Source organism: Neoarius graeffei, chromosome 3 (genome assembly GCF_027579695.1).
Source record: "Neoarius graeffei isolate fNeoGra1 chromosome 3, fNeoGra1.pri, whole genome shotgun sequence".
NCBI lineage: Eukaryota > Metazoa > Chordata > Actinopteri > Siluriformes > Ariidae > Neoarius > Neoarius graeffei.
Window position 1 is genome coordinate 88,863,492 of NC_083571.1, and position 24,296 is coordinate 88,887,787.

Below are 24,296 nucleotides of genomic sequence, written 5' to 3' on the forward strand. Positions count from 1 at the left end.
AAATGTCAGGACATCTGTCCATAAACTGGATCTCAAGAGAAGGTGGGTCATGCAGCAAGACAGCGACCCTAAGCACACAAGTCGTTCTACCAAAGAATGGTTAAAGAAAAATAAAGTTAATGTTTTGGAATGGCCAAGTCAAAGTCCTGACCTTAATCCAATCGAAATGTTGTGGAAGGACCTGAAGCGAGCAGTTCGTGTGAGGAAACCCACCAACATCCTACAGTTGAAGCTGTTCTGTACGGAGGAATGGGCTAAAATTCCTCCAAGCCAGTGTGCAGGACTGATCAACAGTTACCGGAAATGTTTAGTTGCAGTTATTGCTGCACAAGGGGGTCACACCAGGTACTGAAAGCAAAAGTTCACATACTTTTGCCACTCAGTTATATCATTTTCTTCAATAAATAAATGACCAAGTATAATATTTTTGTCTCATTTGTTTAACGGAGTTCTCTTTATCTACTTTTAGGACTTGTGTGAAAATCTGATGTTGTTTTAGGTCATATTTATGCAGAAATAAATATAGAAAATTCTAAAGGGTTCACAAACTTTCAAGCACCACTGTACAAATCAAGATCTTTAGTTAATGTTCACATCAGACATCAGACCCATTCTGATTCAGAATGGGAAAAATTGTGATCTCTGACTTTCACTTTGGCATGGGTGTTGGTGCTGAATGGACTGATTTGAATATTTCAGAAACTGCTGATCTCCTGGGGTTTTCACACACCACAGTCTCTGGAGTTTACACAGAATGGTGCAAAAAACACTCAGTGAGCAACAGTTTTGTGGGTGGAGACACCTTGTTGATGAGAGAGGTCAGAGGAAAATGGCCAGATTGGTTTGAGCTGCCAGGAAGGATAAAGTAACTCATATAATCACTCTTTACAACTGTGGTGAGCAGAAAAGCATCTTCTGCACCAGGAGAGGACCACATTGAGTTCCACTCCTGCCAGCCAAGAACAGGAATTTTTGAATCAAGAACAAGTTCCTATTAAAATGGCTGGTGCGTGTACACTGGCTCTGATTAAACAAAGAAATGAAAAAGCAACATTATATACACAGTGGTATCCAAAATTGTGAGACCACATTGAAAATCTGCAATTATTATTTTAAAATGGGGAAATAAACAGGTTTAGGAATTTTAAAATATTTTAAACAAAGAAATTAAATGTTCAATAGCTTCAATATTTAATATTCAACATTCTGCACTATTTCTAGTTCTCCATTTCTAAGAAATTGTAAGAAACTTTGTGATATTGACCACGTTATCTATCTGCTTTGTACAAAAGGTAAAATGTTCTTAATATCCTGTATTGAAGCATGTATTACAATGACACAGTAGTGGATTTGATCAAAAATGGATCATAAAGTTCTGCATGAACTTGTGGAGTCCATGCCAGCTCAAGTACTCTGTCATTAAAGCAAAAAAAGGAGACACGCCAAATACTAAAACTTTGAAATTCATGTAAATTGTTCAGATTCTACCTTTCTTGCAGGTTTTGCCTATAATATAATTTGCAACCAGGGACCTTGGAGCTCTAAAGCACCAATGCTACCCACTGTATCGCTGTGCCGCATAAGTGCTCTTATAAATTAGCATGGTCTTCAGCAAAAGCAAGTAGTTTGGTTTGTGGTTTCTATAGAATTACAATTGTCTTGCATCAGAATAATTATAAATCTGCTCTCTGTTATGCCATATACACCAAGTTACCAGTTTGAGAGATATCTATCTAACAGTGTGTTGTGCCTCATGCAGTCTTTAAATCAGTATTATTTTGTTTATTCCATAAAATGCTGAATGCATTGTGCAGAAATGCATATTGCACATTGAATTTCAGAACTCTCAGCCTTGAACATCAAGGCTGCTAATGCTCATTTACTTCATTGTACACTTAACAAGTCGTAATACTGTTTACTATACATTTATAACTGTTAGGTTTTATTATTATGTAGGTTTATAAATAATTGTAATTCTTGACCAAGAAGGCAGTAATTTATTTGTGACAAAATTAAGGATTAATTTCTGTTCAGTTAAAATGACCTTATGTCTCGGCTGGACATTGTTTGGGAACATTTTGCTTATTTTGATTTGATCAGAGATGTGTCTGAACGGCGCCAAGGTCTGCAATGATGTCACATCCACCCACACACCCCCGCAGCTGCATAGCGCAACGTGTAGTTAGGATTAAAAGTTAAATTTAAAGCCATGATTTAAGTTAGTTTTATAGCTACATGTGATTTAGGATTGTTAAGGCTTTATGATTTAATATTTTAGAGCTTTAAGATACTTTATTAATTGCAGAGTGTAATTTAGGATTGTTAAGACTTTATGATTCTAATGTTAAGACTGAGTTTAATCCTGAATCCTAGGCTTGTGACCTTCCTCCAGTCACAGAGAAGTGCTGACCTACTTTGCTAGACTAGACATAAACATGTCTTTGTTTAAAATGGTAAATGCTGAGTTGTTAAGAACATATTCTTGATATGAGATGTTTTGCTTATGATTGTCTTACTACATATTGATGAAATCAAGATGTAATTTGCTGACTTAGCACAAGACACACGTGTTAAGAATTTATGATCTTTTCATCCTTTAGCTTTTAGATCCTTTAAACTATTTCTGTTTAACTTGGCATTAATTTCTGACTTCGTAGACTAGACATTCTTATTTTTTGTTTACTTTCTTATAACATATGTGTTTAAAAATTCCATCACCATCTTAAGTACATATTGCCCTATGTTATATCTGACCTGAAGGGGTGTACGTAAGCAATGACCTTTAAAATCTGTCTGTACCTTGCTATCATGTCATATCATCAGAAATATGTCATTATGATTTACACACACACGTACATCTGAACATTCCATCAGAACAGTGATGTAATTAAGATGTGACCTGCTCATACATCTCACACATTCATGCGCATACACACACAGATATCAAACAGTGATGTCATTTACACACAGATAACACTCATATATAATAACCCTCTGTATTCTTGTCTAATTGGGGGAACTTGCGAATAAAGATGTGAACTACATGGGGTTCCTGTCTTTTTTTTGCGACTAACCCCCAGACGTCTGGGTGGCACGAGGGCAGTGGTCCCGAGAAGTAAGTTGACCGTTTCTGACTGGGTGAACCCTAACAATAACTTATACCTAATGTACCTCTTACATACTGTTCACTGCCCATATACAGTATATACTACAAATCATCTATGCTGTATAAATTGCAAAATAACATTTATTGGTTAAAATATAATGAAGTTCACACTAAAAATCTACCTCTTCCCTTTGACCTACAGGTCGGTATTCACTTTCTATGCACCTGTTGTCTGCCTTTTGTCTGCCTGTTTTGCACCAGAAAAGTAGCCTGATTGTGCTTCGTTATACTATACAACCCTTGTATTGGCATAATGACAAAGTTGAATTCGGTTTAATTGAAACATGCAAACAATACTTTCTACCTCATCACAGAGATGTGCAATGAAGCTGAGGAGGTTTGAGCATTTGTGCAGATCACTGCAGCACTAAAAATTAAACGTCTTGTTCACGGAATATGTTTGACTGTACATGTGCTGTACTGTAAGTGTCAAGGAAGTATTCATCATGGTGTTGATAAAATGTAACCATAAAGCACGGGCGATTGCTCTAAGACAACGAGGGAGGCTCAGCCTCCTCTAAAAATGCCCTTATAACTTTAACGTGTGCGTGAGTTTCTCCCCCTCGTGACAGCACGATGCAGCGCAGCCTCAGTGGGCTTCAATGGCATTTGGGAGCTCTGCGCTTTTCAATCTCAAAATGCAAGACAATTATTGGACAAATACTGCGAAAATGCCCGCCTACGGACTCCGAGCCTCACATGGGAGGGACATGGCAGTTTCCGCGAGGAGACTGGTGATTGGTGAAAGCGGCCGGATATTTTCTTTGATTGACAGCTCGTTTCAACTATAGACAGGCAGCGGTGAATTTCAGTTCAGTCCCATGCGGATTCGCAAGTGCTGTGGTGTATTGTAAGAGATCAGCTTACATTTCGATTTCATTCATTACATACGGTTTCTACCAGCTTTTTTAGTTTGTATATATTTTCATTGTAAATAAAGTGTAAATATAGTGTTGTCAAGTTTGCTATCTTAGTTCCAGAAATGTCGTTTATTTGAGTGACTGAACTTGAACTTGAGGGGGCTAGTCAGCTAGCAAGAAAGCTGCGCACGGATGCCAAGCATTGCTGATTTAATTTTGGCGAAGCCATTTGCCAGTCTTCCTTTCGAGGAAAAAATTAAAGAGGAGGGTAGACCAACGCCTCAAACTGACTTGGTGAAAAAGGTAGGGAATAATACTCATTCCTTTCAGCTCTCCTGGTACGAGAAAGTGAATTGGCTAACAGCAAGTGACCCACATCAACAACAGTAAATAGGCTACTTTAGTAATATGTCATGGACGGACCAAAAATAAAGAATCTATTTAAAATGTTTATGCTGAGTATATTGGAATATATATTTTTCTGGATATGAATTAAACACAGCTACAATTTGGAAAACATTTTTAAACAAAAACACAGCCGAGAACATTTCACACTACAGACCTGGATTAAAAGTGAAGGGTTATCAAAATTGTCAATAAAACATTTCTCAGTCAAAATAAGTAAAATATAGGGAAAGTGTCATTGAATGAAATGTGTGGCACCCAGCTCTACTGCTGAGGTTCCTGACAAAGAGCTGCTTTCAATAATGATCAATTTTTAAACATGCCACAATTTTAAAATATAAAATGTTAAAATATACCCCCCCCCCAACACCACCATCATGTATATTGGACAGTAGGCTAATGGGCCAAAAGAACCTGTTATTTCACAGTTTGTGATGCTGCCAACAATCAGCCAGATCAGAGGCAAGAGTATGGGCAAAATTGATGTTTTTTCTTTTAAAATCTGGAAATATCGTAACCGACCAGCCTCCCCTGTTTGAAAGACTACCAGCCGCCACTGCCATAAAGAGATGCTCACCACCATATGCAGTACCATTCATATATTCTACACTACCACACAGGCTGGACCCAAATATTGATCATTCCATCACCATAATAACAAAAGGAATGAACTAGTTTTCATCCAGAACTTTAATTCTTTGCTGACATCAGCACCCACTGTGGTCTTTGCAGTATGGTTGAGACAAAGTCGAACAAATGGTGCATTCTCAGAAGACATTTCACCTACTGTACTATTGTTCAAATTGGGTGTGTTTTGGCTGGTTATGGCTTAGCTGATTTTCACATTTCTGGCCACCCATCTGAACTACCAACTGTTATGCAACTGGTTGTTTATTGAAAATGTTTGAAATGGTTGTGCATGAAAATTCCAGGATGACAGCTAAGGTTATTTATCATGACCTTTTCAATGCTTTACATACATGTCAACCTTTGGTCAATCAAACCTGTATAACCAACCTCCAAAATCCGTATTTCCCTTATAAAATCCGTATAAGATGCAAATTAAAATAATTTACCTAAAATTTGAATGATAATTAACAATGATATATCCCAGTTACTTTTTATTCAATATTAATAACAATAAACCTTCAGAATGAATACAAAGCTCCAATGTTTGACAAAAACACAAAGTGTTATCAGCGTAGTTACGAAGGAAATACTTCGTTGTTTGGAGACAGGTTTCACTGAGCGGCTATTATGCACAAGACTTCATATTAGCCACAAAGTCAGAAAAATCTGTTTGTAAAATTGTTATAATGACCAAATACAATGAAAAGTATTTTTCCAGTCTCACCTGTGAAAGGTAATCCCATGTGATCTCGTTTGGACAGTAAACCTGTTGGTACAGTTAAACGCAGCACATGAATGAGGCATCTTTATTCTCGGCTACTGTCTCGACGCTATACTAGAGACGGTTGAAGAATCTCCACTTTGCCACATCCAATATGGCGGCGAGGATGACGTATGATTCTCGCAATGCGGTGTGCGCATGATCAAAAGTGGAACGAAGTCTCGCTACCACAAGATAACGCACGATTTCATAAGACTCTTTACTGGCTGTCTGTGGTGTACAGTACGTTTGTAAATGTTATGCGCTCTTTTATCATCGTGGGAATTGATTATAGCTCTAAATAAATATTGAAGTTTTTTAAAGAATCCGTATAACTTTATTTATACGTCCGTATACTACGTTTATTGAATCAAATCCGTATAAAATACGGACATTCCGTACAGGTTGACATGTATGGCTTTATCAAATTCTAAATTATGATGCTTAAAATGACTGGCCTGCCTGCCTGCCTGCATCAAGGGAATATGTGCAGTTGGTGGGAAGATAGAGGGTATATCTAATAAACTGGCAAGTCAGTGTACGTATGTTCATTTCCTTGATTTGACCTGAAATTTTGCAGGCTTAGTATTTTTCACATTCCTAGACTCTGTTTTCGTCCTCTGAGTTCCCTGGTTGTGTGTCCTGAGGTAGAGAAACCTGGAGTTGTTTCCTGCCTTCCTGTCCCTGAACCAGCACAGTAGAGAGAGCTAAGCTACCTGCACTGGCAAGATTTAGACAGTTGCCTAACATTATATTGCCTTGTAACATAGGCATCCCATCAATCAGATACATTTCTTGTTGTTCTACAGCATTCTGTAGTATGTTACCACCCTGGAGAACTAGTCCCTGAGTTCTTGCAGGTCCATTTATCAAGTACATTTCCTGTATAGGTTCTTCAGCAAAAATTATAGCACTTGGTGCCTGATGTTTCACCAGGTAGTACAAAGGCTGCTGTTGTATGAGCAGTGTCAAATTAGAATTTATGCTGTCTGATTTGTTGATAGTCTCTATAACATTGGTGATCGTGCTTTGCTGTGGTGGAGGCTGATCAGATTGCACAACTTGAACTGCACTAGTGGCTACAGAACTCTCGCTTTTGAGGCTGGTATCCACTGACTTCAAAATTTGTTCAACGTTTTCTAATTTGGGTGGTGGAGGACTGCAAATTGTTGCTAAATTCACAAATTTGGGATCCAGGTCGTCGAGGAAACCCAGGCCATTTTCATCCTGAAGGATACTGCAGCAGCCTATGGAGCCAACAGGAGAGTTTTGACCTTCATCGTTATACATCAATGGACTGTCATTGAGAACAGGGTTGTCAGCCAGAAACCCTGTTTTCTGTAATGAAAAGTAAGAAATGATGCTCAGTATTTGTGTTATTACACGTATAGATGACTTGCAACCACATGATCAAAATGTGCTACGTCATGAGCATCTGCCATGATGGTGGATATACAAAGCCACTAGGATGACAGCCGCTGGAAGCGTGTCTGTAAACAATGCTGAATTTTCTCAATATTACCATGATTTGAACGTTCAAGTGAAGATTCGATACAAAGAGAAAATGGATGTGCGTAGTTTTGACCCATATTATCATATTAAATCTTCAGGTGCAGCGTTCTCGCGGGAGCTTTGTTCGCGAATACTGGGCCGAGGTGCAGTCCTACTGACCTGAGACCATGCTCTTTTGAAGGGGGAGGCTTAGAAGGAGGTGCCTGTAAAATTTGGCTTTGCTGTGCGCTCCATTGGCCTGGTTATTAATTTTTAAAGCCAGCTGGATCATATTAAATCTTTAGGCGCAGAGCAGTGCTCTCGCGGGGCTTTCGTTCGCAAACACCAGAATACCTGAAATATAAAATAATTGATAGTGCATATGGAAAAGGCTTTGGATGAAATGTCTTAACTACTGGATGAAATGGCATTGGACGAAGTATCCTGATCCCCTCGTCTCCTCTCCGTACTAAGCCTCAGAGTTTCCTCGCCCTCTTTCTGAATCGTGGACGGAATTTTAAAAGATCGGAACATGCCACAGTCACGAGTACTGTTGTGATCACAACCATATACAGCACAAAGATATGGCATAGCTAAAAGAATGCTTAAAGCAGTGAAAAAACAGAGTTGCGCACACGTGACTGTTTTGTATGGAATGTCGCTTGACCCCACATTTGTATATCCACCAACATGGCCGACATCCGGGTTTCTATTTTGCTTTGACGTCACTTGCGAGTCAAGGATTGATCATGAAAAATAAGCCTATGTATTAGGAATGTCCCAATCTCAATTTTTGAAATTATACCAACATTAGCTCTCTACATACTGTTGATAAATGATTCAGTTCCTCTATCCACAAAGTAACCAGGCAAATTTTCTGCTAAGTAATATAAACACCAGAGGCATGATGTGGATATAATGTATTTTAAGACAAGTTAAAATGTGCTGTGTTAATACGTATAATTTATGTTGTGACAGTCAACTTAACATGCAACACAGCAGTGGATCAGCCTGGAAATTATGTGAAATCCTATTCCCTGCAATCCATGGTTTCATACTGGTACTGTATGGTGGCCCATAAGTGCAAAACCCATTCTGTCTGTTACCATCCTCGTAGTTGAGGGTCGGAAGCCATCAACTAGCTTCCCTGAATTGTCTTGGGTCAGAAGGACCAAAACCAGATACGCATACACACCTGTGGGCAATTTAGAGTAGCCAATCGACCTAACCCGCATGTCTTTAGACTGTGAGAGGAAACTGAAGCACCTGGAGGAAACCCATGCAGACATGGGGGAGAACATGCAAACTCCACACAGAAAGGCTCCCGTCAGCCACTGGGCTCGAACCCAGAACCTTCTTTCTGTGAGGTGACAGTGCTAACCACTACACCACCGTGCTGCCGTAAAACCCATTTAATAAACCAAAAAACATCAGAAATTAAAAAAGGCAACACCAAAACCAAAAACACAATGGCAAATTTGGAGACATGCAAGCAAATCTGAAAACGCCACAATAAATCCAAAAACACAACAGCAAATTTGGAACTGTGACTGAACATCCAAAAACATGACAGCAAAAACATGAGACAAAATTGGAACACAACCTTAATTAAAAATTGGTCTTGGCTCAGGTTGGTCTTGACTCAGCATGAGATGCTCATTGCTGATTGGCTACAGAACATGTCCTCTTGAGAGACCATTGGAGGATGTTTACAATAAGAGGAAATATGAGTCTAACTGGATCTACTGATAATGTTCTTCATGCTTATCTTATCAAGGGCATTCAAATGATGTTATTTCAGATATGCTATTAATTTTGCACAACATTTAATATGAGTATGTGAAAGCCAGCCTTGAGGAAGCCAGGTACAGTAGTTCAAATGAAATCACTCTTCACTATATCATTTTGATTAGGATAACTGTATAAGAGACTGGGGGGAGTGCAATTATTTTTCCTTGTGATAGTCATATGCCATGTACAATCAGCAACAAACGTGATGTTTATTAAGGACATACCATTTCCATGTTGAGCTCGGGTTGATGTGTTTTTGGATTTCTTGTTGCATTTTCTAATTTGCTCTTGCATTTTTGGTTTGTTATTGTGCTTTGCACTTATTGCCCACTGTAGTATTGAACCAGCATCAGATCATCTCCCCTCGGCTACATATGATTAAGATGTCTTTGATTTCCTACCTGAGAAAAATATCCATGGAGATAGCCATCTAATGGTGCCATTTCTGCATAAGTATTATGCACCTTATGTCGAAAAGATGCAGAGTGAGGAGTGTTTCTTTGGGGAGATACTATGAATTGTTGAGCTTGTATTGTGTTGAGTTGATATCCAGAGATGTCGTCATCCTCCATAACATCTCCATTTGGCTCTTTATTGAGCATGCTGGCATCTAAGCACTGTGCACTTTGCACCATGGAAGCCTGGTTGAAACTGCTACCAAATGCAGCCACAGTTTGTTGGTCTGCCACAAAATAAGCAGACAACAGATCCAGCAACTACAAAATATATAGTGAGCAAAAAAGCAAGAAAAATGTTATTAATTAAAATTTATGGTGTAGTAAAAGTACAGTATTGCTTTAGTGCTGCCAGAAAGCGTTCTCTAATGAAAAATACAGTGGAGATTAATCACCAAGTTGGTAAACACTTTGGCAGAGATGTTTAACCACTCCCTCCTCCTCCTTCAACTGAAAAGTATTTTGTCTGTCACGTTTGATACCGGGGCGGCACGGTGGTGTAGTGGTTAGCGCTGTCGCCTCACAGCAAGAAGGTCCTGGGTTCGAGCCCCGGGGCCGGCGAGGGCCTTTCTGTGTGGAGTTTGCATGTTCTCCCCGTGTCCGTGTGGGTTTCCTCCGGGTGCTCCGGTTTCCCCCACAGTCCAAAGACATGCAGGTTAGGTTAACTGGTGACTCTAAATTGACCGTAGGTGTGAATGTGAGTGTGAATGGTTGTCTGTGTCTATGTGTCAGCCCTGTGATGACCTGGCGACTTGTCCAGGGTGTACCCCGCCTTTCGCCCGTAGTCAGCTGGGATAGGCTCCAGCTTGCCTGCGACCCTGTAGAAGGATAAAGCGGCTAGAGATAATGAGATGAGATGAGACGTTTGATACCAAGTTCAGTTTTTGCAACCAAAATCCACATTTATTTGTTATTTGAAAGCTGTAGTTACAGCTTAAAATGTTTTCAGTTATAATAGCTGTAATTTACCTGGTCTTCTCCATTGCCTTCAGTGTGGTATGCCATAAGATATTCTTTTGTATCGAAAGGTAGCTCTGAGAATTCCCTAAATGTCCCACACTGGCAGAATAACAACAACAACAGGGGAATCACTGAAAAGGTAACGGCAAAACATGCTATTAGAAGAGAACAGAACACTGAATTCTGTACGTATTGTAACATGGATGATAGGTGGTGATCTTGTAAACCAGGAGGAAACATGAAAACTGTAAACATTTATGTATATGTGGATGAATGTCTTTGATTCAACTCACACATGAGCAGAATTAGTGCTCCGATAAGTACTCCAATGGCAGGAAACCCCACTTTAACTGACAAACCACGTTGACGAACTAGTTTGGGACCACACGTGCCACCCTTTTCACAGATGCATACCTCTAATTGAAGTTTTTGTTTGTCTTTACATCCCTTATCCTGTCTGTCGAAAATCTCCAAACTGAGCTCATAAAATCCTATCCATAGATGCTCCTTAGAAAGGAAGCTCACTGTTGTTTCTTAAAAAGAGAAATAAGTAAACAAGCATCCAAAATGTTAGAAAATAGTCTTTTAGTGCAACACCAAATCAGAAAATGTGAATGAATAAAAAGAAAAAAAGAAATCGGTGATTTCTAAATTTACTTTGACTTGTATTTCATTGCAGACAGCATGAACCCAAGATCTTTCATGTTTTGTCTGGTTAACTTAATTTAATTTTTTATACATCCATTCCTGTGTTTGTCCTGCAATACATTCCAAAAAAAGTTGGGACAGGGGCAATTTATGGCTAGGAATGAGGTAAAACAATTAAATAATTATGTGATTTGAAACAGATGATATCAACAGTGATCGTAATCATGATTTGGTACAAAATCCAAATCATGGATTTTCCTTTTCCAGGAAAGGCCTAGCCTTTGAGGAGCAAAGATGGGCTGGGGATCTCCAGTTTGTGAACAAATGTGCAAGAAAGCAATTGAAATGTTTAAAAACAATGTTCCTCAAAGAAATACAGGAAGGGATTTGGATATTTAACCTTCTATGGTGCACATCATTCAACTATTCAAGGAATCTGAAAGAATTTTTGTGCATAAAAGGCAAAGGTGCAAACCTAAGCTGGACACCCGTGATCTCCAATCCCTCAGATGGAGCTGCATCAAAAACAGTCATTGATCTATAGCTAATATAACCACATTGGCTTAGCATTATTTTGCAAACCTTTGTCAAGCACTACAATATGGAGTTACGTACACAAATGCAATTTAAAACTTTTTACTGTGCAAAAAGGAAGCCTTATGGTAACTGTCCAGAAACACCATCGACTTCTCTGGGCTCGGAGGCATCTCGGATGGACCATCACACAGTGGAAATGTGTATTGTGGTCATCCAAATCTGTATTCACAGGCGCAGATAGAGGGTGGGACGGGTGGGATTCGTCCCACCCAGATTTAAATTCACCTCGTTCGGTCCCCCCCACTTATAGGGAGGAAAAAACGTCTATGCTGTCTTTCTTTGCATAAGGCAAACCTCACGGAAAAATCAAAAGACTAATTACCATTCGGTTTATTGAGGTGCACAGCAGTACATACATAGTTGCAACAACTCGCATAAAACAAAACAAAGACTGATATTCGGTTGGTTGAGCTGCGCAGACTGCACAGGTTGCGAGCTCGAGCTTGGTTGCTATGGTTACCCACAACAAGTTTGACAGGCATATCGGGGACAGCTCCTAGTTCAGGACCCCAACACGGCATGATGAAGGGTGCCAAACTGAAAATGCAGAAAATGATTGCATCGTTTTTTCAAAAAACAACGACTAAGTAAACTGTGCCTTACTTTATCATTTCACCTTGCAATTTTTGATAGTCTGTTCAAAGTAATGTCGTAGTGAAAGTAAAATCGTACAGAGTAGAGATGCCTTTCTGGTAGCCTCCTTCTTTCGGTGGTAGCCTGTAGATACAGTGCTCAGAAGGCAGTTTTAATGTTTAATCTGGCGTTCCCTGCCATAATTTCAGCGAGCATATTGTTTCATAAGGAAACTTTGCGAAGAGTTGTTGACTGACTGCCGCTCACGCAACACACAGGCATAGTTAGAAAGTCAACACATGTTGACAACACATGTTGGGGGTGGGGTTGGGGTTGGTTTGCTGGCAGCTTTATCCCCCCCAGTTCAAAAAACGTATCTGCGCCCCTGTCTGTATTCCAGGTCTTTTTTGGAAGAAACGGACACTCTCTGGGCTCTGGACCAAAGATGAGAAGGCCCATCCAGACTGTTACAAGCTACAAGTCCAAAATCCAGGGTCTGTCATGGTATGTGGTTGTGTCCGTGCCCTTGGCAAAGGTAACTTACACTTCTGTGATGGCAGCATTAATGCAGAAAAGTTCAGATTTTGGAGCAACATATTCTGCCTTCAAGATGACGTCTTTTTTCCAAGGATCTTTCGACAAAATAACAAATGCATTCTGCACACATTACAAAGGCATGACTGTGGAAGAAAAGGGTGCCTGTCCCCAATAGAAAACGTGTGGCAAATTTTGAAATGAAAAATACAATTATTACAACCCTATACTGTTGCACACCTTAAGACCTATTTGCAGGAAAAATGGAACAAAACAATACCTGAAACATTTCATCACTTCAGTCCCTAAAAATCTTTTAAGTGTTGAGAAGGAATGCCAACATTACAAAGTGGTAAATGCTTTACAATACCAACTTTTTTTTTTTTTTAATGTGTAGCAAGAATCAAAATTGAAATGTGTTTATTTTTTGGGGAAAAAACCCCAATACAATTCATGAGGTAAAATATAATGTGCTGCTGTTTTGTTTTGAGTGCAATACAGGTCAGAGATTATTCACAAATCATTGTTTTCAGTTTTAATTCCAATTTGATTCCAATTCCAAAACCATCCCAACCTTTTCGGATTTGGGTTATACCGTAAATCCTCTAATATAGGCCGGGGCCTTTATTTCACTCAAGTGCATCTTGGTCCAGGCCATTATTGGAAGGAGGCCAGAATTAGAGGCAGGCCTCTATTTCTATTTGAGCAAAACAGACTACCAGTGGAATGAATAAAAACGAGATTTTGTGTCTATTTGAACCTATAAAATAGGTTGATGCTTGGTTGCCTGGTTACCACCAGACCTACCGGTAATCACAATCAGGGGCGCCTGCAGGGTTGAACTGTAAGGTACGCACTAGCGGTGTAATCCCCCCCCCCCCCCCCCCCAAAAAAAAAAAAAACAAAAACAAAAAAACGCTTGCGTGCTGCAGTTTCTATGAAGAGTCGATCTATAGGCTTATACACAAAACAACGATAGAACTTTAACTTGAACAATAGCCTTCCATGAACACAGGCTGATATTTGAACAACATATGTGAACTACACACGACAATAAACAATAAACTCTTTATAGACTCTTTATAAACTCTTTAGAATCTAGTGAACTTGCTCAGCACTACCGCACGCACGATTCTGACACACACTGTAGCGCAACGTGGGGTACAGAGACTCGCTGAAAAACTCCTCGGGTATTTTTCTGAGTTTACCGAAAATCAGAGTAGAAGGAGCCACCCACCCTCTGTCTGGTTTGAAGCGGTTCTGTAGGACATTGAGCTTTACAGAGTCCGGTGCACATTTTAAGGCATCTGGTTGAAGTTTACCTATGTCTGATAAATGTGATGTCAGTGATAGCGGGCTGACTCGTGGCTCATTAGTAAAGCTATCTGATGGCTCATTTGTCAGCAAGGTGGAGCAACCATCTACTTCTGATCGTAAGGGACATGGGGAGATGTAGGTGTTCTTATATGAAATTCACTGGATGTATGGCTAGTTTCAAACTCAGAGGTAGATGGAGGCAATTCCCTCAAAGGAACTGAGCTAGCATCCAGCTGCAGCGTACTGCTGCTCGGTTGCGGAGGAGTGGAAGCTGCCGGTGCCGTGTTACTAGCTGATACTGGAGAGGACTGGCAAGCAGATGACACCCCTGGATCACTGCTTTTGGACTTTTTCGTAAAAGTCTGAAACAAGCTCGTTTGTTTCAGGGTTCGTTTACTCATTTTTGACTCGCTTCTCAATAAATTCTCGCACAAGCTCTGACTACTGACGATTGTCTGTCTCCGTTTCTCAAAACTGGAGAGAATCTCAGTGGTGCAAGAAAAGTATATCTGCATTGACCAATGAGCTTTCTTGGTCACGCACACCCCGCCCACTCCTGAAGCACACAAATGCGCCGGCACACACACGTCTCTCTCTCTCTCTCTCTCTCTCTAATTATGTTGCATTGCCAAAGTAGACCCCGAAGCCGCCGCCAGGCGCCGCTAAAACCGCCATTTAGAATTTGAGCCGCCGCCAGCCAAAAATTTTGTAAGCCAATTTGAGCCGCTATCTAATAAAAATTTGGCTGAGCCACTAAGAATTGTGTACATCAAATAATGGGTTTATCCACATCATGAGCTACAAGAAAAGTGACACAAACATGATCAACTGTACACACTAGTAGTAACACAATAGAGACGTATAGGCATACACTGTAGAGATTTAGAACTGATATCACAGCACAGAGAGCCACCACAAGCTTGCCGTTGTGACTACCTGTCTGGCTTCCCGCCCCTCACACCGTTACCACGATACACTGGGGAACCCGGGAACCCACCCAGAGCATCAATCGACTCCGATATCGACGAGATGGCTGCATTCTTTGCCGCTGCTGAGGGAAAGTGTAAAGGTATTTTTTTGTTTGTTTGTTTGTTTGTTTGTTTGCACGTCCAGGTTTTTCCGGGATTGTCCCGGTTTTTTTGTGGAAAATGGAAAATGTCCAGGAAAATGGAATAACCTTCCCGGGACACGTTTTGTCCCGGTTTTTTACTTCCTCACATTATCCCCCATTGAAATAAACACAAATCATTAATGTTTCTCGCAGCCACTTAACATATTAATAGTTTTCACGTAAGCGGGCATATTGTAGGCAGCTGCTTGTGTGGCCTCACCGAATGTTTGCGCACGCAGCCAGTCACCGTTGCTAGGTGATCGTGGTCAATACAACGGCGGCCGCGCGAAATCAAAGATACTGGAATACCGTAATACCAAACAATAGGTGAGAGTTCCCTTGGTCGGTGCGCGAGTAGGCTGGCTGTCTACTTCCTATGTTCTGATTCTGATAAAGGCTGGTTCTAAAGCCTGGGCCAATTTCATCAATAAATGAATCATTAAATAAATCATTAAATATATCAAAAAAGAATGCCTGAACACTGGCGTGAGAAATGAATAAATCGGTTGTCCCAATAACATAGCATCTCTCTCTTGTGATTAAAACAAAGGATTAGGGCTATTTGGTATGATACGGTAGTCTAACTTTTAAAGTTCAGTTCTCCAGAGAAAAGGCTAAAACAACAACGAAGCAGACTGAGAGAAATTATATTGATTATATTTGTATTTTGATTTGGAAACGGAATGGGAGGAGAGACAGACGATGAGTGAGTCGGACAGAATGAAGTAGAAGATCCGGTACCTGTCAAAAAGAAAAAAAAATTGTTAAAAAAAAATATTGGCGTCCAAATAAGATCATTCCTATATGAAATTATTTTTTGTAATAATATTTGTGGTAGTGCCCATTTAAGGGTTAAGAAGACAAAATGAATTTTAACTAAACGCCTAACTGCACCAGTTGAACTGTTTTATTTTTAAACGTGAACATTCACATAAGGCATCGTAGATGTGCGTGTCCGCAGCCCTCAACCCCCGCGCTCGTACGTGCGCGCAGGCGCGGCCGCCGACCGATGTGTCCCGGTTTTTTACAACTCAGATCTGGCAACCCTATTCACATACTTCGAGATTGATTAAAAAAAAAAAAAGTACTCCACCACTCTACTTTCATCATAGTAAGATAGCTGCCAGTCCTTCACTGGTCATTGCTAGTGAGAGTAGATAGCTAGATGCCTTCCTCGAACAATCCAGATTAGCTTATTATTAGCATTGAACTACAATCTTGCTAGATTTATATTTACAATGAAGTAAGAGACCAGGGGACCTGTGGTAATTTGCTATTTATTCCCCCCATTTGTTTGATCCGTTCGCCCGGATATATGCCACACAGTGACGTCCAGTATCAGCCATTTGTAGCCATAAACATTTTGGTGGCTGCAGCAGCCATTAAGGTTTTGGCTGAGTCAGCTAGCCAGCCAATAATTTCATCAGCCAGCCATTATCCTGAAAACAAACGGCTTCGGGGTCTATGCCAAAGCATTCAGGTAACAATTATAATTAAAAAAAAAATCTCTCTCCCCAAGGTACGCCTAGTGCGTACGGCCATACGCCTGGCGGCGCCACTGATCACAATTGTCTTTCAGATCGGAACGATTGTGTAAGGCCACTATGATCTCAGAAACATCGTTGGTTATAGCCCCGGCCTGTATTAGAGTCCGGCCATTATTTACCTCCTCCGACAGCGAGACCGGCCAATATTAGAGTCCCGGCCAGCAGGGCCGTAACCAGGATTTTTCAAATACCGAGGTCAAACATTGCGATACATCTTATTTGCCAAAAAAAAAAAAATGTCCTAATATGGTGACTTTTCATACATTTTGGAAACGAGTCAAAATCACAAGCCCAACAAGATGAACATGTAGGTGAACATGTTTATTTTAACAATTTCAAAACTGCACGATCACAAAAGTATTTTGTGTGTGTGTGTGTGAGAGAGAGAGAGTGTGTGAGAGTGAGTGAGTGAGTGAGTGAGTGAGAGTTTGAGTGAGTGATGGAGTGTGAGTGAGTGAGTGAGAGAGTGTGAGTGAGAGAGAGAGAGTGACAACGCAATCTAGCCGAGCCTGAATGGACTTCAATTGCTTTTAAAAAAATATCTGCCCTTTTCAATAGCAAAATACTAGACGGTTATTGGACAAAACCGACTAAAACGCCACATTGGGAGACTGAGCCTCACTGGAGATGGGAGTCAATAAGAGGGGCGGGACAAGACTTCCCGAGAGGAGGCTCATCTCCAGCTGGTGATCAGAGGAGCAGCTGTGAACGCGGCTGGGCTGGTCATGATTGACAGAAAGCAGTCAGAGGTGGTACATCATGTTGTAAATAAAATGTGAACATAATAAGTTTGCTACCCGTTTTCATTTCCGTTCGAAAATACAACCAATGATCAAAACAACAGTGTCTTGTGTTCACGTTAGCCTATAGTCTGGTAAGTTAGCAAAATAGCTCAAGTCTCGTCAGCACCCAATAACTTCATAAACAGGTCACGACTGCCCAGCCTTTTCTGATCTGAAACGCACCAAATCAAATCGAGAGAGAGAATAAAAGAGTTTGTGCCGCCTGGAAAACGAAAATCCTATCTAGCTAAGTGGCTTCGACTGTTGTTGCTTGAAATGCTAATTAAAATTGCACTGTTAATGATCATAAGCATTCCGGCACATAACTGTCAGTGACTGGCAAAATTAACTCCCCTTCTTCCCTCTTTCTTTTTCTCTCACTTGTTGACTTTCCAGAGCTGAGTTTGGTTTGTTTTAATGTAGTAGACTTCTTCATCTTATGTCAATTTTCAGATTCCACGACTAATTGACAAACTGGCTGGCTGCGGAGTCGGACCTTGATGAGAACACTTCTCAACTCTTGTGTATCCCGCGGTGCTTAGCTGACTGTCGCGAGGCTGCCGGATATGAAATGTTTCCAATGTCGGATATTTCAGCTTCGTTTAAAAATGATTATGTGGACTTTATTTTTAGACAAACAAATGAGAACAGGGAGATGCAAGCTGAATTTAGAATTTTCCACCAATCAAAGTCAGAACGATTTTCATCATATATTAATTTCACATTTCTGAGTGAAAAAAAAAATACCGTGGGAAAAAAATGCCGAGGACATGAGCTCGGTGTCCTCAATGGTAGTTACGGCCCTGCCGGCCAGTAATGGAATACAGGCCAGTATTAGAGGATTTACTGTAGTTAGAATGGACAATGTTTTACTGTTTATTATCCTCAATATGCACAGGAACATAAACATTATAGAATAATATTTGTATGCTTTTACCATTTACAGGAACCATCTCCCATTTTCCATGAGTCTCTTCCTCTATCAGAACAAATTTATAAGGCTCTCCGTTGGGATAGTCATCCTCATCGAATGCAGTCACAGTTACCACTTTACTATCAGAACAGATAATCTGGTAGGTGCTGGTCAGTGTAGGACAATTGTCATTTGAATCCTGAACCTTTAGAACTATTGTTCCAGTAGCTGTCTTGGGTGGCATGTCTAAGTTAAAAAAAAAAAAAGTGCTTAAAATTCTTTGGCACACTTAGGGCAAATACAGTATAATGAGACATGCATTCACATCCACGTTAATGTGGGAACACCTGTTCACCTGCTAATTTTTGCAGCCAATCATGTGGCAACAGCACAATGCATAAAACCATGTAGATAGAGGTCAAGAACTTCAGTTAAAGTTCACATCAAACATTGGAATGGGGGAAAAGTGTAATCTCTGTGCTTTTAACCACGCTGTAGTTGTTGGTGCCAGATGAACTGGTTTGAGTATTTCAGAAACTGCTGATGATCTGGGATTTCCGCACACAACAATCTCGAGTTTACACAGAATGGTGTGAAAAACACTGAGTGAGTGACAATTCTGAGAGTGGCAACTCTTTCTTGAAAAGAAAGTTCAGAGGAAAATGGTCAGGGGTGGGTTGTTTTACAATCAGGGTACAAAGTTTGTGTCACAGGGGTCCAAAATTCAAATTGATTCAAACTGGTTCTTGTACCAGTTTTTAAGTGAAGGATGAGTTAAAGAACAGATTTCAGGTAATTTTTTGACGTGTGTATGGTAATTTTGTGTAATCTGCTATAAGATGGGAGAAACAAATGAAGTGATTCTCGGAGAGGACTTTTTTTTTTTTGACAATTCAGAATCCACTGCTTCCATAGTGCTTTTAAATATAAGGCTGTAAGCTTTGTGTTAGCTGTCTCTAATATTTATGTCCCAATATCTTGACCACATTTTAGGATGAAAATAATCATTTTAGATATGTTATTTTATATTGAAAAATTAGCTGTCTCCGAGACGACATTTTTTTTTTGACACAATTACATACTCATTTGATCAAAATAGTCTGAAAACTTACTGGCATTCAACATTAAAACTTAACTACGGTATGTTTCCAATGATATGGAACCAAATATTTGTTTTATGGTATAAAGAATGATTTAAGTGCATCCCTTTTGGAGCTACCTGTGGTCAAAAAAGCACTTTTTCTAAATGACACAAGTAATTTTGCTAAATATGACATATATTGCCATACATTCACCAAAAATAACGTTATCACCAAATTTTTTTTTTGCATGGTAAATAGAGCTATCACAGGGCTACAATAAACAACCAAGTTTATTTAGTCAAGCCTTTTGATATTGAAGATAATAAGTGTTAAATGTGATTTTTAGCTTGCGTACCCTGATTGTAAAACAACCCCGGGTGTGTTTCCCAAAAGCCTCTCAACACTAAGAGCATCTTAACTAGGACAGAGAGCATTCATTGTGCTGCTCGCTGTACCACTTAATGATCTTTGTGCTACGATGCTTTTGGGAAACTCAGGCCAGATTGGTTCGAGCTGCTAGGTTTGATGTGCTGTGTGTATTGTTTCTTCTGATATGTTTTTCTGCTCACCACAGTTGTAGTGTGAGATTATATGAGTTACTATAGACTTCCTGTCAGCTCAGACAAGTCCTGTCATTTTCCTCTGATCTCTCTCATAAACAAGGTGTTTTAGCCTGCAGACCCTCCATACACTGGATATTAGCTCAGTGACTTTGTCCATAGTATGCTTGGTGGTGCCAAACTGTCTCTAGAGTTTACACAGAATGGTGAAAAAAAGAAACATCCAGTGAGCGTCAGTTTCACAGATGGACGCAAGCTTGCCAAAGTGGACAGCTGAAAATTAGAAAAACACCACCTTTTTTGTTCCAGTCTTCACTTGGGTGAGTCTGTGCCCAATTTAGTCTTGGATTCCTATTCTTGTCTGACAGGAGTGGAACCCAATGTACACTTCTGCTGTTGTATCTCAAGGTTCAACATGTTGGGTATTCTGCAATGCTTTTCTGTTCACCACAGTTGTAAAGCGTGATAATTTGAATTACAGTAGCCTTCCTGTCAGTTTGACTCAGTCTGGCCATTCTTCTGTGACTTCTCTCGTTAACTAGTCATTTCTTCCCACAGAACTGGGATGTTTTTGTTTGTTCTTTTGCAATTTTGTATAAACTATTCACTCTTGTATGGGAAAATCACAGGTGAATCAGCAGTTTCTGAAATACTTAAACCAACAGCCATGCCACAGTGAAAGTCACATTCTTTTCTCCTTCTGATGTTTGATGTGAATCACCATCATCATCATCATCATCTTCCTCCTTGTCCAGCACTATTGCCAGGTCGGGGTCCATGTGGACCCTACTTATCCACGTATTCTATTAATTGGAGCATAGTTTTACGCCGGATGCCCTTCCTGCCGCAACCCTCCCATTTTTGGGCTTGGTGCTGCCCCATATGTTTGATGTGAATGATAAATGTAAAGTGTTGATATCATCCCTATTAAATGAAACTCCAAATTATTAAAATTAAAAAAAACAAACAAACAACCCTTATCACGGTTTATCTTGCCTTTTGTCATGCAGAGAATTTTTGCAATGTATGATCCATTAACCAGGGACTTTGACTCTCGATCTGGTATCTTTGTCAGTTTAATTTCTGATGTCTTCTCATCAATGGACAGCCAGTTGTCTGGATCATATCCTTTTGCATACCTGCGTTTGCAATTTAATAGATCAATAAAGGTATAAACCTATGCAAAATATTACATTCACAACTTTTAAGCTCTCAGAACATTATTGCTGCTATAAAGATGGAATTAAATGTAATCTTGTTTTAAGGAGTGCTGCACATCGATTCTGAAGATGATTTATCAAGTTCATGTTCAAACCTGCCTGACATGTTCAGCAATTTCTCCAGTATCGAGATCCAAGGCAGGAAAAGAACCAATGACCACTGGAACATGTATTCCCTCTAGGTCCTCTGAAACAGGCAACTCTTTCACTGATGGTGAAAAGCGTGGGCCTTCAGGCAAGTTGTTTACGCTGATTTTTATTGGATACTTCTTTCCTCCTGCTTGCGGCTTTTTGTCTGGTTTTGAACCAGATTTAATTCCAGGTTTGGAGCTAGGCTTGCCATCAGGTTTGACACCAGGTTTAACTCCTACACCAGCACCTGCATCTACACCTACCCCTGCCCCAGTAGTGATTCCAGGTGCTTCAGGCCTGTCCAGATTGAGACCCAAAGACTGTGCAGTTCCATTTATAAAAGCAGCTTCATTTGAAACAGCCAAGTTAAGATCCACCATTTTGACCTTTTCATAATCCACAGGCTTCATGCATCAAGTAAGATGGCAAAGATAAGGAAAAGAAAAACAAAGAAAACATGATTAGAACAATTCAAATTCAAGAGAGTTAAAAATAATAACAAAAAAGCCCCCAGCAATAATAATGACAACAACAACATTAAACATGTATACCTTGACGAGCTTTAAAATGCCCTCATTTGTTTTGGGGTCCGTTTCTATAGTGAAGAGTTCATCTTCATTACCCTTGACAATGTCAAAGACGGCCCGCCAGTTATCTGTATTTTCCAAATCTTTATCCAGAGCTTTGATTCTCATCACAACTACATCAACTGCACCTTCATCAATAGTACCAGTATACTAAAAAGTACAAGACAAAGACGTAATTGTTACAAGTAGCTTAATATAATTCTTTTGTAGGAAATTAAGCAACTATGGTATTAAAAATGTCCTTTCCCCCCTTCAGAACAAGTCCATTTTTGTTTTACCAGCGTTTACAGTTTATGCAATAGACAATTTCTTATGCATAAATATTTAAGCATGCATCATATGTATTTACAATTTCATTCATTTCTAACTCTACAAGAGGAAGAAATGGATGTTGCTACCTTATAGCTACATTCATTGGCCTATTTATCAGGCATAATTGCCCTTTTTCTCTTTGTAATAAGTGAAAGTATGTATAACACCCTGCCTCAACCATTAGCAAAAAGGAACCAGTGTAATGCCGCTTTTCCACTACCAACGCGGCTGAGTTGGGCTGAGCCGTGCCGTGCTGAGTCAAGCTGAGCAGGGCTGTTGGAGTTGCATTTCGACTACAACCGCGCTGAACCGTGCTGGCTGGAAGTGGGTGGACACATTGGGTGGAGTTAGCAAAAGTGGGTGGACGTCACGTGATGTCGTTAGGCGGCGCAAACAGTGACATCAGTGACCTTTTAAGTGGTAGTCTCACGACCCGGATAGTAAACAATAAACATGGAGGACATGGAGTCGTTAGTGTTGCTGGTCTTGGTGCTGTGGCTTGTTGTCACCGACAACGCCAACAGATACTGGCAAGAGCGTATAGATGAGGCGAGGCGCATAAGGCTTCAGAAATTCTCGTAATTCGTAATTATTCTTCTTCCAGGTTTACGGTGTTTACAGATCCCAGCGTGCTCGCGGGGCGTGTGTGGGCATGTGAGGACACTCCTCCTCACCAATCAGTGCACAGGGGAGTGTCTCCTCACGCCCCTAGCCCCACTCGGCTCGGTTTGGCTCGCTTCAGCCCTACTCCAAAACCGTGCGAGTTTTGGGGGCTGAGCAGGGCTGAAGTAAGCTGAGTCGTGCTGTTCTGAGGTAGTCGAAACGCAAGCCGTGTCGGGCTGAAGCGAGCTGAAAAAGGGTAGTGGAAAAGGGCCATAAGACTACTGATGAAAAGACTGATTATTGCAGAATTGACCGTGACATTAGCATCTGAGTGTATGAGGAGCTGGTGTTAATGTATCAGGTACAGCAGTGTTGCAGGGCTTTTTAAACACCTTGGTGTCACAGCTGGGTTGAGACACAGTCCATTCAACAGCAATGCTGTAGTCAGAAACCTAATAAGTAATAATAAACCTCTAAAAAATCTTGGTGTAATAAAAAATAATGACATTCCTTTAAAATAATATGGAACAGCCTTTTTCATTTACATCATAAATAACCAAATTTGTACTCTCACTCAGATAGCGAGAAACTAATCTACACATTTGTAACTTTTGTAACACACAGTTGATTGGGTATCTTGCTGTATTTCTTAACATGTAATGCTGCTACCAGAGTTTCTTTCTAGATCTAGAAACTTCAATCCATCAATCCTATAAGACTTTGGAGTACTGTCCACTACACAGTTTATGCCCTCATGGCCTTGGTTTGCTGTCTGTATGAAGAACCATGAAAAGGTTATCAGGTGGTAGGGCATTTTGCTCTTTTTTTATGTAATTAACTCCCTGAATCTTTGGGAAATCTGTTGTTTTTGTTGCCATGTGAGGTTAATTGTTAATAAAGTTTGGTGATTGGTAATAGTTATTTAGGACCTAATAAATAAAAACATAGAACTGAAGAAGGGTGCAATTTCTTTTTCCCATGACTATTGTATAGCAGTGGTTCTCAAACTTTTTTTTTTGCCAGTGACCCTTAAACTTTTAAAATAAATTCCATGGAACCCCACAGTATTCAGTTATTTAATGAAAATTATTTTTAAAAATTTTAAATCATTTTTTGGAGAAATGGAACTTTTTATTCCTGAAATTTGTACTGATGGAACACGAAGTCTGAGTTGACTTTGGTGCCTGGACCCCTAACTATAATAAATTTGGTAATGCGACATTGTGATTGCCATCAGTGTAACGTAATAATATTATCATG

The 24,296-nt window shown here is 40.0% G+C and overlaps 1 protein-coding gene across 5 annotated transcripts in view; it reads right to left on the reverse strand.

Moving 5' to 3' along the window:
• Positions 1–505: 505 nt before the first annotated feature.
• The window catches only part of LOC132883692 (desmoglein-2.1-like), a 36,165-nt gene continuing 12,374 nt past the window's right edge, over positions 506–24,296 (reverse strand). The window contains exons 7-14 of one of the 5 annotated variants that reach the window (XM_060917619.1): positions 22,086–22,271; positions 21,502–21,938; positions 21,179–21,321; positions 18,565–18,786; positions 10,812–11,051; positions 10,528–10,649; positions 9,505–9,819; positions 506–7,159 (exon numbers count right to left, since the gene is read on the reverse strand). In XM_060917619.1, the coding sequence (XP_060773602.1) occupies positions 6,422–7,159; positions 9,505–9,819; positions 10,528–10,649; positions 10,812–11,051; positions 18,565–18,786; positions 21,179–21,321; positions 21,502–21,938; positions 22,086–22,271 (2,403 nt within the window). In that variant the 3' untranslated portion in view covers positions 506–6,421. The remainder of the gene's footprint in view (positions 7,160–9,504; positions 9,820–10,527; positions 10,650–10,811; positions 11,052–18,564; positions 18,787–21,178; positions 21,322–21,501; positions 21,939–22,085; positions 22,272–24,296) is intronic. The other 4 variants (XM_060917620.1, XM_060917621.1, XM_060917622.1 and 1 more) reach the window with 4 other exon arrangements.